The 14,917-nt window shown below is 29.9% G+C and overlaps 1 protein-coding gene across 3 annotated transcripts in view; it reads right to left on the reverse strand.

Moving 5' to 3' along the window:
* Positions 1 to 2,093: 2,093 nt before the first annotated feature.
* LOC142326979 (uncharacterized) overlaps positions 2,094 to 14,917 on the reverse strand; it is a 226,633-nt gene continuing 213,809 nt past the window's right edge. For 2 of the 3 annotated variants that reach the window (XR_012756881.1, XR_012756882.1), the window contains exon 2: positions 2,094 to 2,409. Coding sequence is in view for 1 of the 3 variants with exons in the window: in XM_075369711.1 (XP_075225826.1) it covers positions 9,760 to 10,188 (429 nt within the window). In the remaining 2 variants the exon portion in view is untranslated. Of the gene's footprint in view, positions 2,410 to 9,604; positions 10,189 to 14,917 lie in introns of those variants that run through there. The other variant, XM_075369711.1, reaches the window with a different exon arrangement.

The following is a 14,917-nucleotide window of genomic DNA, read 5'->3' on the forward strand; positions in this document are numbered from 1 at the left end:
AAAAAGAGTTGTAAGAAGCATATTACGCACTGGTGAAAAAAGTTACATATTTTCAGAAGTGCGTAATATGTGTTACAATCGAGTTACTATACTTTTTCTACGACTAGAATCACTTCCCCATAACAAAAAGGAAAAGATGTCATTTGACAGATACTTACATTTTTATTAAATAAAAATATAAATTTGAAGGATAGAAAAAGTATTTTGAAATTAATAATTTAGAAATCATTCTCATTATAAATGAAAATAATTTTTCTAGTAAAATAAATACAAAAGTTTAAAAAATAATAATCTAAATTCAAATGTCAGCGGTAATTAATAAAATAATTTTCAACAATCACTTTAAATTGAATACAATTCAAAAATGTACAGTTAGTACCAACATGACATTGTATTTTATTTTTCTGTAAAATAATTAAATAAAATTATTTCTTTAAAAATATACAATATTTCGAAGATTTTGCCAAGAAAATCCAAAAATAATACGATTCTAAATTATAATTTCAATTAATATTAAATAATCAGATACAAAATACATGGTTATTACCAAGATAACATTCAATTATCCTAAATGTCGATTCCAGTCAAAAAGGGAAGTTCACAACTGGATGTTTCAGTCCTAAACAAAATTTCAATATTCTACGGCTAATCGTTTTTGAGAATGTGTAAAAGGTAAAGAAAGCTAAGCTTTGGAAATAAAATTATTCTAATATACTAGTATCATGCTTAATTAAAAAAAAAATTGTTTTTCGTAACCAAATTATTTCTAATTCTGAAAGAAAATAACTGCAATGCCCTTTTTCTATAAAACGTTAAGTCAGCATCAGGCACCAAGATCCATATTACTGCAGCTAACAAGAGGAAGGCACGGGCTTCGGAACACCGATTTGAACCATATTGCGTATGTGAGTAGTACACAGTTTACGTGTCTTCGACATACGTGTGTCTGAAGGTTAATAATTACGTGGAGTAAATAATTTCTGTTTACTTCTTCTAAGAAAATCGCGCCCCAAAACCGCGATCGCGAATAGGTATCACCATCCTGTAAGTTCCCTATTACCTTCCTTTCCTTTCAAGAAAGAAGAAAGAGGGAACGAGCCCAGCATTCACAAGCCCAGCAGCCACCTGCCCAGCAGCCACCTGCCCAGCAGCCACTGACAGCACAGAAGAACGAAGAAACCTGCACTTTCCCCCGTTCAGCCCTTCGGGGCTTCGAGAATTCCAAGGTTAATGGTATGTAACTTCGGTTACTACCAATTCTTGGAAAGTGCAGGCCAAAGAAGAACGAAGAGGTCTTCGGAAGAAGAAGAGGGAGAAGAAGAGGATGAAGAGGAGGGAAGATCCTCTACTCGTCCCAACATCACGGACTGGAGTCCGGAACAGAGCCCAGCAGAGATGCGTCCTGAAAGGCAGCCATAACAGAAGTGGATGAAGAACTTCTACACAACCTCTCCTTTAACACTTACAAGTAAATGAAATTAAACCAGCAATTGCGACTCCTCCGGAGTAGGGGTCGCATTGCTCCCTCCTGATAGTTAGTGCCCCGTTGTGGCGTATTCCTGCTAGCCTATGAAGCGTTAGCACCGAAAGGACTTCAGTGGACGGTCTGAAGGGGAATTGCGTCGGGAGGACAGGTTTCATAAGCCTAGCCTTCCACGGTCTGCCCATAAAATGGGTTCGATAACGCTGGTTTAACAACAGATTGGAATGCAATTAAATCCGTCCTTAAAATACTAAATAATAATAAACAAAACTTGAAAAAAATTAGACCCGCTATTAAAAATTAACCCTTTTAAAAAAACAAGCCCGATTAGAATGATCCAGCAGCAAGGGACTCTGTCCAGGTTCTGCGATAAAGTAGGGAGTAATAAACTCCTGCCAACTTTGCATTCCATTCCATTACGTGTCTTCATCAGAAAACACCAACACGCAATATTCAATTATACTTAAGAAAAAAGGCCCTAAAAATTTCTTTAGCATTTTATATTACAGTTTATACGAGGGTTATTTTTTTTCAAGGTCCGATCGGTCACGAAATTAAAACCACAGTGAAAACAAAAGGTTTTTTATTTGTAACCACTACTTACATAGTTACGCTATTTCTCTACATAGTTGCCACTCCGATTTAGACATTTGTCGTAGCGTGGTACCAACTTTCCAATACCCTCGTTATAGAACGGAACCCCTGTGTTTTCAGCCATGTTTCTACGCTGGTCTGCAACTCGATGTCTGTGTCGAAATTTTGTCTTCCTAGCCAGCGTTTCATGTGATCAAAGAGGTGAAAATCGGATGGAGCCAAGTTCGGGCTGTATGGTGGGTGATCAAACACTTCCCAACAAAAACGCTGCAGGAGCTTCATTGTTACAGCTGCGGTGTTCAGCCGACGATTGTGATGGAGAAAGACAATGCCTGAAAATTGTAATAATAATTTTTATTTTCTTGTTTTAAAGGGTAATGTCATCAATAATTTCTTCTAATAACCACTAGAAGTAATAACGTATCGTTTTCATTAACGATTATTTATATTTTATAATGCAAACAATGAGTTAATTAATAACGATACATCAAACTGATAGTAATTATTTTTCATTTTGCTTTCATGATAAATTTATTGTTATTACAAAACTTTGGATTTTCTTAGTAGGCTATGTTAAGTTACATAGAGTATTTGATAATAACTTTTTTTTATAAGCTGTTTTTTTACCACTTCCACTTTATTTAAAATTTCGTTTTACAATTATAATTTAATTCATAATTAATTTTTTATTATTATTTTGATATAAATACATGGTATTTAGTTAATAATTGATCAAAATTCTTTCTTTTGTTAAATTATTTTAATTTCTTTTACTCTAGAAATTATAAATAAAAAGGTACATACATTAATGAATAAAATATTTATTATTTTGCATTATTGTTCTACCCTATTCTTCTTCAAACAAAGGAAGGACTGCTTTTTTTCCACAAACATCTATAATTATTTCCATTTTTTATTACTGAAGTAAAAAGCACTATGTTCCGTATTTTTAAAACAGTCTGAAATTTCAATAAACTGTAGTGTTAAATGTTATTACGGAAGGTTGTGATGACTACCCAAACAAAATCGAACAATAACTTTTGTAGAAAAAGTGGTAGCTGGACACTTCCACTTTGTTAATCCAATTTGTTAATTCCACTTTGTTAATTAAAAACACTTCCACTTTTTTCTCCTATAAAATTAGCATTTTGTGATGTGATGCCCTTTATCTCCCATATACACAAGTGTATAACCGTTCTCAGTTAAAGATTAAAGCCAGTAGATTCAGATACTTTGATTTTTAACGACAGCTAGTGCGCTCTATAATTTTTAACAGCTAATTTTATACGATAATATCGTCTGATGAAGTGGTTTATCATAACGAAAGCGCTGACAAAGAAATAAATAATTAAATGAAAACTGATAAATAAATAAATTTAATATATTACACTGCGCGCGCGCACATGCACACACACACACACACACACACACACACACACACACACATATTTTATACTTTAATTAATCCCCTCGATACTGTCTGCTAGCTCCATTCTGTTTTTGGCTTACAATTAAGGATATATCGTGATGTAAATAACAAGCTACAGGCACACTAATTACAGGAACATGGGGAATGCTGCTGCCTTCGATCCCCTTACTCAGCAAATCAGTCAGTAGATATTCAGAGTCTTTCAGAATATCATACAAAGGAATATTTTCTCTTTTTCTTAAAATATTTTTTTAAGGTGCTATAATTTTATGGTTATCAACGAATTTTGTGGTTACAGGATGTATCTCATGACACAAATAACTCGAATATTTAATAAGATCGAAATCCGGTTTTACCAGAGAAGGGTGGAAAAACGTAGTTTTCCCTCGGTCTTCTTTACTAGCTGATACACTGGTGGATATCAGCTCTTTGCGTCCGCCAAAATGCAGTATTCCACATTTTAATAAAATATGTATTACCAAAAAATATTTCAAAGCGGAAAATTACAGTTAACATTATTAAATTCAGAAACAGCAACTTTAATTATTACCTTTTGTGTTATAAATACTTTTCACGCATCAGTTTTAAAAAGACTACGACAAATAATTATCCCTTTCTAAGCAAACACAGTATTAGTACATAATATGCACTGTCTACACTCAGTAAGAACTTTAAATAAATTTCCCATTTACTCTTTCTGCAGGTATATTGACGTAATTTATTGAATATTAACTGCAGTAGAGTTTTCCTTAGATGATTGTTTTCTACTATTCTTTTCATCTTTCTTTTATTAAAAAAGTGAATTCATTGATAGATGTTATTTTGCTATATATTTATTTTCAATATCATTTTTAATATTAAAATTTATTTGTTATTAAAAAAATATCTGTATTTAAATTAAACTCTTTGAAAATAAAATAAGTGGGATGTCTGGTAAGTATACATCGTATAGTGGGATGTCTGGTATTATATGTCGACATTACTTGAAAAATGTTATAACCGCTGTATCGCTTGTTATTTGTTGATGTATTCTCTCATAAATTCTTTTACTGGAAATTCATAATAATACTGCGATATTCGCTTTTCTGACAGTTTAAATAAATTAACATTTTAATTATACCGTATTCACGTAATATGGTACATAGAATGTTTAAAGTAAAATTTTTTTCAATATTAATTTTACATTATAAACAAAGGATTGTTAATTTTATTTATTTGAAGTACATCAGAAAAAGAATATAATGAAATTTCAAAATTACAAATAATACTGAAAAAAGTAATTATAAATTTTATTCTAAAAATATATATACAAACATTATTATTATCATCCAAATATATTAATATTAATTAAAAATAATTTAAACAGAACTTCAGCTTCCATTGATTTTACACAATTAGAACTACTCAAAAAATTATTCGGCTTGAAGGTATATTTTATTTGTTCGATGTTATTACTCCTTATCATAATGTATTCTGCTTGGCGGCAAGTCCCTTACACCACCATTGCCTCCATCCATTTTGCCCCAATCCTTCTTCTTCGTCTCGCTGTAATTTACAATCTTCTTATAGAGAAAGCTATAATGCATTAAAAATAAAAAACTAATATAACTCCAGATTTTGATTTCCACGGGGATTAATGGGATTTAAACGAGAATAAGGAATTCATCCGTGAGTATTTGAATTAGAATTAATAAGTAGAGATAAAAAGTATAAGAAATTAAAGAATATACAGAGCATGGTGATAACCTGATATGGAATTTTCTGAAAGATTAAGATAATTGCACTTATAAATTTTGATAATTTATTATTTTGAAATTAGTTAAGAAAAGGAGTGAAAGGGCAGAGGAAAACATAATTAGTAGAAAATTAAAAAGTAAGAGAAGGAAAAATGAAGTCCACACTCATCTTAATAAATTGAAATTTAAATAATGAAGTATAATTCCGACATTAGTTGTGCTGAAGTTTAGTCTGCATGAAAGGTTTTGATTATTATCGACAAAAGCACAGGAGATACTCGAGTTCCCCAAAACCATCGGCTCTACACAGCTTAATCCTTCAGAGGAAGAAGGGGAAATTAAGACGACATAATTATATAATTTTGATATAAATTCTCTCTCTCTTTGTGTGTGTGTGTGTGTGTTGGCGTGCGAGTATAAATATTTTAATAATATTAAGTATTTTTAGCTCCATTAAATATTCTTAGTAGAATATTTAAGTTGTCGAATCCGTAATAATTTATTTAAAGAACACGATCACGTATATAAACATACACATCCACGTTGCCTGTACAAAGAAGACAGTCTTAAATGACCGAATGTATTAAAATGGATTTAACTGATACGATTCAACGTAACCGGAAAAGAGTATAATGTTGACTTCCAACCAGCCAGGCACGTACAAAACAAGATTACAAACTTATCTGTCTAAACACGTATAACCTACCTACATACAACTTCACTACTTTACTAGCAACGGAGTTACCTACCCTATTTGGAATCACACTAACAATATATTTTACTTCTCTACTTAAATCGAAAATACATTATTTAATGCGCAAGAAGTAAATTTGATTTCAAAAATTCATTTTCTGATCTTCAAGTTAAATTATACGATTTACAGTGAAGATTTTTAGACGAAAATTTTCAAATAAATAAAACAAGATTAGGGTAGTAAATGATTGAATGAAATTAATCATCAATTCTTTTTTTTATTAAACTGACTTAAAGCAGCATGTATGCTCGACTGCAGTTCTCTAAATATTTTCCAGTCCCATATTAATGAAAAAAATAAACATTAACAGAAATCCTACGACATCGCAGTACATCGGAAATAGCAAATTTCAACTATATCTTTTAATACTATAATTAGTTTTTTGGAAACTAAACTGCATCAGCATTAATTACTCAATTGCACATTACGCACACAAAAGTATATTCTGATAATCATAAAAGTTTTACGGATATCAAAAAATCTACACGTCTGAAAAGGTTTATGGATTTACACATTAACAAGTTTTTAAAGACCGGGATTTACCTCAAGCACTAGAGTTCTATTGACCTACTCAGCGTTATAAGCACTGCAGCCCTATTAGGCTTTTTGAACAGCCAACCAATAGGATAAAATGTTTCCGGATAAACTCGTAATTAGAACTTCAAAGGTTACTGTAAAATCTTAGCATGATCTAAAAAAAGAGAATATAACTAAAACAAAGAAGAGATATATAATTCCAATCAAAGGAGTTTTTCAAGGACTCTTACAGGAAATAGGGGACCATCCCGCTTATAACTCATTCAAAGCTCTTTACTCAGGATTACACATTATTTTTTGATCAGTACATTATTTATTTATCAGTAAATTATTTATTTTGAGCAGTACATTATTTTTTGATCAAAGAATTTGAATTAACTATCTCAAATATATGCTGCAGTAAATTTATTTTTCTTCAAATAATAAATAACTACATGACCACATGAGGTACATCATAATAAATAACCACATGAGGCAAGACTTAGGCTTCGTTAAGGAAAACCCTTTCCCATCCTCTGAATCCTGTTGAGAACGCAACAACTGAACTACATATTATTTAAACAGGTTTCTACCCCAACTAAGGATAAAATTCAACACTTTGTTTTGTAGCTTTTCCTTACAATAAATCATTACGTATAAGTATAATAACACACACTGCTTTAAATTAATAATTTACAAAAATATTTAAACCGCATATGCAATTATTAATTCAGTAATAAAAATTATGTATAAAAAATATCGAATAATTTATAAAGGAATTACGAGTTTCATTAGTTACATCACATCTTTATGATCAATAATTCTGCTCTCTGGAATTAGATTGCACAATAAATGATAGATAAAAATATAAGAATTTTATTATGAGAATTTATTATAGAATTTATTTATTATTATTATAGAAAGTAAACATCAAAAACGAACAAGATTCCTAAAAAATAAAATAGGCCATTGTACAAATAACAGGTTCCAGAACTGGATATCCCGCAGTTTACATGTTATCCAACGTAAAACGGAAAATTCGGTGTCGAAAATCAGTTTTTAACCGTTTTAGTGAAATTTAATAAAGTTGCTTTGAATAATTTAAGTGACTAATAAATGCGAAAATTTTATTTAAAAAACGTATAGAAAATTCTATTCTGAAAAGATTGATTAATAAAGTCGATGAAAAAAGAAAAAATCAACTTTTATTAATAAAAAACTTAATAAAAAAATCTTATGAATCTTTAAAAATTAAATTTCGACCTTTGAAAAATTAAAATATTTTAAAATTATTTTTGAAATATTCACTGTGGTTTATACTTTTATAATTTATTACACGACTACCCAAAAAGAAGTGTCATGTATGTATGTAAGTATGTATTTTTGTTCCACCGTAGCAGCTCAACAGTTGAATCGATTTGATGTATGACCCCGCGTTGGAATCCTTACGTTACCGGGAGTGTCATAGGCTACATATATAGACGAATTAACAACAGCAACACTCAGGCAGTACCTACTATCGAAGGAACTCTCTTAAATCAAGTAGAGGAATTCAAGTACCTTGGAATTCAACGTTAGAGCAAACATTGAAACAGATTTATAAAATAGAATCACGGCAGGCTGGCTAAAGTGGAGGTCGCTCTCTGGAGTCCTCTGTGACGCAAAAATACCTATTACAACTAGAGGCACCGTGAATAAGCGAACCGATAGAGCGGCAATGCTACATGGATCTACGTGCTGGGGGATAAGGAAATGCGAACAAAAAAATGCATGTCACGGAGATGAAAATGCTGCGATGGGCAGGTGGTATTACGAGATTTGACAAAATCCGTAACAAATACATCTGAGGGACCTTTAAAGTAGCTGAAATACAGCAAAAAATGCGAGAAGACCGTTTACGTTGGTTTGAACATGTAATGCGTCGAAGAAAAGAAGGTTTTAGCCATAAAGGAAGACAAGAGGGGCAGAGACCGCCTACCGACTACCTGGACGCGAATCATCCATAATGATATGCTGACAATGGGCTTAACGCCAGAAATGACACAAAATCGCCAAGAGTGGCAGAAAAATATTAGGAGGGCTGACCCTAAACAGGGAACAAGCCAGGGGGATTGATGTATTTATATATATATAAAACAAGCCAGGGGGATTGATATATATATATATTTTTTTTTTTGAAAAGAAAATTATATTATCTACAAATACTATATACAAGATTGTCAAACGCACGCTCTTTAATTATCTTACATATGGAGCAATATTTGTAAATAATGTTATTTTTTTGCAGCTGTGTTTTTTAATATTAATCTCTTGTCTTATCAATAGTAAACTTAATAATTATGTTGTGGTAACAACTACCGAATGATGTTGCTATGATTTAAATCATCTGTAAGTTTAATTATTTAAAACAACTAAAAATTTAATTATGTAATATTTTAAATAAAAAAATATTTCATAGTTATTTACTATTATATTTAATAACTGTTAGAATTAATTCCTCAAACTCGACTCTAAATCTTGAATAGACGAACTGATAATAATGGGAAAACATTTAAACTCTACTTAGTTTATTATAGGCTTTCAAAAAATATAATTTTTGGTTTCCGAATGAAATTTAAAAATTGTACTCTCATTATGGAGTGAATATTTTTTTCTTACTACATTAGATTTCATACAAAAGAACAGAAATTATTACAATTACGAGATCTTTTAAAATTGAATTTTTTTATTATCTAAAAAAATAGATTTTAAATCAATAAAACAGAAGTATATATTATTAACTATGTGTAATTGCGGCTTCATTTTAGGACTAAAAAAATTAACAAAAACTACGACATGCAGCCAAACCACTGTTTTATCATTTATTCCTAATTTTAAAATCTTTATTATTTACTTTACTATATGCTTATTATGTTACTTCTAATAGTACTGAAAAATTACAGAGCTACCATTTATGGCCCAAGGAAAATATAAGTTTACATAAATGAACTGATAATCTTTACTGAGCACAATTAAGTAATAGTTCATTTTTATTATATAAAACAGTAAATCGAAATTTATTATCGAAATTCCATTATAAATTTGGTTAGTAGACTGTACTGTCCAGTTAAAAAATTTATGATAAAATTATAATTATTACTACTTAGTAAATGCTGCACACTAAAAATGTGTTATTAAATGTTCTCAAATTTAGGTGAGCAGAGTGACGTGGTAGTCGATACTGAAGTCGTAACGGGGTGAGTAGAAGTCACTGGTTGCACTCCACTTTGAAGATTATTAAATGGAAATGATGACTGATGACAAAGTACAGCAGAAGCAAGTCCACGAGGTTTAGATAAATCATTATATAAACCGATTTCTGCTTCAAATAAAGCTGTATTATTACATGTTGTACGAGTGATAATGCAGATTGATTTTTGATTTTTCTTAATTTTATAGTAACATTTTCACCGTAAATAGTATATTCATCTCTTAATATTTTTCTTTCTCCATAATTTGTAGCAGTTGTATAAGATTCGTTATCAAATAAGTTTTCTTCCGTATCTTGTAATGAACTTCTATTGATAGCATTAAAACATCTAGATGACTTTCCTAAGTTATCAATATGGTCTTCTTTGATTGATTCTTCAACATCAATTGGATCTTTCTCCACTTCTTCAGGAGATTCTTCTTTTATCTAAACAAAAAACAAAAAAAAAAACAATGATTAAATACCAGTATCAAATATACTGTAATGCTACATCAAAATCTATACAAGACTATTTAATTTAAAACCCTAAATTTTAGAGAGTTACTGATTTTTCTTCGTTCTTAAGTAAATGCTTTTCCCATTTCTAAAAGTGAAATAAACAGTACTAGAAATTACATTTCAATGAATGCATGGAAGATTAAAAAAAGGTTGTAGTTCAAAAAGTATGTGTTTTTATATGAAATAATATCTCAACCGAATTTGTAAGTTATCTCAATAAATTTTTATACGCTTTTAAAGTTGGAAAGTCCTTTTTGAATCGTCCGGGTATACAACTAATGTTTCTATATTTCTCGACTTTCTAACAAAAGTCGTTCACTTATTATTTCAATATAAATTGAATCATAAATTGTAAGATAATATTTTACGTTTGGTCTTTAATTCAGGTGATATTTAAAGAAGTAAAATCGTTTTAAAGTTATAACTATTATTTTAAAAGTTGCTTTACTAATGGAAATAGAACTATTTTATGTTTAAATTTTTTTAATTCAATTTTTATATAATATTTCGTAAGTTTCTTATTTCTTCTTAAAATAGTATTTTCTGGAATGGGATAGACCAAAATGATTAGAACCTTTTTGTTTTAGAAAATGTTATCCAAGAGAAACTTGAGATACTTGTTTTCTCTATTGTTTCAATAGTAATAGTACTGTCTTGAAATAATTTCATTTAGAATAACTTCATTTGATATACAGGTACTTCTAAAGATTAATTGAATTTATATATGTAAATTGGAAAATGAAAACAAAAACTCTTGTAATTTATTTATTTTTGTTTTCATTTTCCAATTTGTTATTATGGATTTTCACCAAGTAAAGGTATTTATCCATCGAATTTATATTTAACTCATTGTCATCCATAGCAATTGTTCCATCTTGATTTGTGAGTTGGGGAATTAATTTGGCTCCTATACATCAATAAGTTACTATAGATTATGCAATTTATAATAACTCAATAGTATGTTATTTAATATTTAAATTCTGCTATTTATTTAATCGTGTAACAAATATATCAAATTATTATTCCAGCTAATACTATATCTAGTTGATCTTATATTTATTACACTTTCCAACCATAATCTTAGACTTTTTGTTACAAGTAAGGCTGAAATTTAACCCACCGGGTTGGTCTAGTGGTAAACTCGTCATCGCAAATCAGCTAGCTGATTTCGAATTCGAGAGTTCTAAGGTTCAAATCCTAATAAAGGCAGTAGTAACCTTTATACGAATTTGAATACTAGATAGGTGGATGGGTGGAATATTGGATCGGTGTTCTTTGGTAATCGGGTCTCAATTAACCACACATCTTAGGAATGGTGGACCTGAGACTGTACAAGACTACACTTCAATTACATTCATGCATATCATTCTCATTCATCCTCTGAAGTAATACCTTACGGTGGTTCCAGAGGCTTAACAGAAAAAGAAAGAAAAGCTGAAATTTAAGCAAGACATAGCTCGTAAGGTTTATGTGAAAAAGAAAAAATTGAAAGAAAAGAATTAAAGTAGACTAAAAAATCTTTGTTTAGAACCGTAAATTTAAGACTGTCAACAACACCTATCATTTTATTTGTAAATAGAATTTTTATAAAAATTCTGCAATATCAATAAACGAATTATTAATTGATCAACATAAATTTCAGATATTTTTATTTATAACGGTCGAATTCAAGCGGAATATACCCTTTAATTATTTGTTTGTTCATCTTACTTCATCCTACTTCTACATACTTCATCCTACTTCTTTGTTTGAAATACCAGTTTAACTTTATAAATATATCTTTCATTCATTAAAACATTATTGTTAATCAGTATTTTATGTTCATCTCTCTTACGTAGATTACTGAAAACTCGGAAATCAATTCTGGTGGGCCATTTTCCATTTTCCTCACCTAATGAACTGTGCTCCGAAAAAAAGGTTATCTGTATCAGCAGATAAAAAATGAAAACAATGCTTTTATTTACAACCCACCTGATCCCTCACTGTGTATTTGTGCATGTGCGTATGTATGATATTTAAAAAAAAATATATATTAATCAATATTAAATAACGAATGTGAGGAATAACAGATATTATATGAAACATGTCAACCTTGAGTTGAGAAAAAAAGTTTAGGTTGTTATAATTGCAAGAAAGCTATAAGTATTTGAAACAACTTTTTTTTTTGCATTAATAAACAGTTTTACAAAAGAGATTTAAAAATACAGATATCGATAAAATTAGAATCATATTAATTAGAAAAATGGAAACTTGATTTTTTCAGATTAAAAAATTATGTTTTTAATGCGCGGGAAGAATAACAAGAAACGAAACACATAATCAAAATCAGAAACATAAATTACAATCACAGTGTTACTAAATCTCATAAAGATTGATTCAACAAAGTTTCGACAAAGTTTTTTAAAAATGTATGATTTTTACCCCTTAAAATATTAAAATTAAAAAAAAACGAAAATGATTTTTAGATTTTATTTGAAGAGTATTTTCAAGCTCAAATTGAATGAATATCTCGTTTAGTATACTCGCAAATAGAGAAAATTTTCAAAAATTGTTCGAAATTTTATTGCCTTTCATCACCCTCTTTCAAGGTCAAATTTAAAACAAAATTATTAATTATTTTTTAGATATTCATGTGAAGATTACATATACCAAAAACAAAGTTGATATCTTCATTTGTTACAGAGAAATTCAGAAAATAGTAAAATTTAAGTTACCCCCATTTTAACCCTTTAAACTTGGAATTTCAAAAATCTAGAAATTGATTTTTAGATATTCAAGGTAAATTCAGTTATTTCAGAATTCAGTAAATTCAGTTATTTTTATACGGGTTTGAATACTAGAATGTGGATACCGGTGTGTTTTGGTGGTTGAGTTTCAATTAACTACACATCTCAGGAATGGTCGGACTGAGACTGTAAATAGATTACATTTTATTTACACTCATAAATATCATCCTCATTCATCCTCTTAAGTATTATCTGAAAGCTAATTACCGGAGGATAAACAGGAAAAAGAAAGATATTCAAAGTTACACACGTTAAAAATCAAAGATTATATCTTCATTTGTTACCGAAAAAAAAATTGTAAATTTCATTGCTCCTTCATTTTAACACTTTAAACTCGGAATTTCAAAAACTTCTTTCGTAGTCTGCACTTACACCTTAAGACAAACGTTTATATAAGAATTAATTAATTTCTCATCAGTAGTTTTCGCTGGGCATTCATTATGAATCAGTCACGATATGTAGTTTTATATACTGACATCCCCGTCACGGCTTCTGCGCGCTATGTGGCTATTTGCTTTTCCCGTCGCGGTCTTTCACTAGCCCTTCCCGTCTAGCCAGAGGGTTCTACCCTTTGGATCCCGCTGTGTTCATTAAACTCATGCTTTTGAAAATAATACTGATAAATAAAAATTAAAGCCTATTCAATTTATAAAAAAACATGAGTGTATTGTAATTTCTTCAGAGTAGTAGTTTGGTCAGTACAGGACCATAACTTTGAGTAATCTAAGAATGTAGTTTTCAAAACAGTCGTCCTCCTTCTTAAAATATTAGTTATAACTGGTTACCCTAAAATGTATTTTGTCCATTCTTAACGTTACCCTACAAGCACCACTAGGAGGTGAACATACTTCATTACTCTTCTTTTTTTTTTCTTAATTACTATTATTTTATGTTTTTTAGTCAAGTAACCGAAGACAGATTCAGCTAGTCGCATCGCATGTATAGTAACAGTAGCTGCGTTGGTTGGGCCGCCGTGCCATACACCATCGCACCCCTTAAAAAAATTGAAATTAAAAAACCCGGAAACAGTTTTTAAATATTTTTCCGAGGAATATTTGTAAGTACCAATTTATTAAATATTTCGTTTAGTATTGTCTGAAATGGAGGAAATTTGCAATCATTGTACTAATTATTTTTACCTTTCAATACCCCTTTCAAGATTGAATATCGAAAAATCAAGAAATTGGTTTTTAGATATTTACATGAAAATTATACTAAAAATCAAGTTGATGCCTTCATTTGATACTGAAAAATTAAAAAAATAGCCGGGTTTTAAAAAAAAAAATTAAAAATCCATTTTAACCCTTTAAACTCTTAATTTAAAAAAATGTAGAAATGAGTTCTGAAATATTCACGTGAAGATTGATGTCTTACGCTGATGTCTTATTTAAGTTGATATTTACAAGGTGATATTTTTTGTAGAAAAATTAAAAAACCAGTTAATTTCATTGTTACTCCATTTAACCCTTTAAATTTGGAATTTCAAAAAATCTCTTTTTAGTGTGCACTTAAACCGTAAGAAGAACATGTATCAAAATATTCATCAGTTTATATTCGGTAGTTGATGAAGCGATGATGAATCCGTTAGGAAAACTTGTTTTATATATATTAAATATGAATAATATATGTCTGTTACAGGAATCGTGCCAAATTAACACAATTCCGCTTTGTAGTTCAATCTTTTTTTTTTTGCTTAGAGGTAATGCTTACGTATTTTCCGCGTATTTGCTTGCTGTGAGTACTTTCACGATTCTGTTAGTAAAAATATTCTTCTATATTTTCATATATTTTTCCTTTCAGTATTTGGGGTTTGTTTTTTAGTTCAGCCGCTGTAAATAAACGATTCCGTTGGAATATTAAACGTTTTACTT

Source organism: Lycorma delicatula, chromosome 6, assembly GCF_047948215.1.
Source record: "Lycorma delicatula isolate Av1 chromosome 6, ASM4794821v1, whole genome shotgun sequence".
NCBI lineage: Eukaryota > Metazoa > Arthropoda > Insecta > Hemiptera > Fulgoridae > Lycorma > Lycorma delicatula.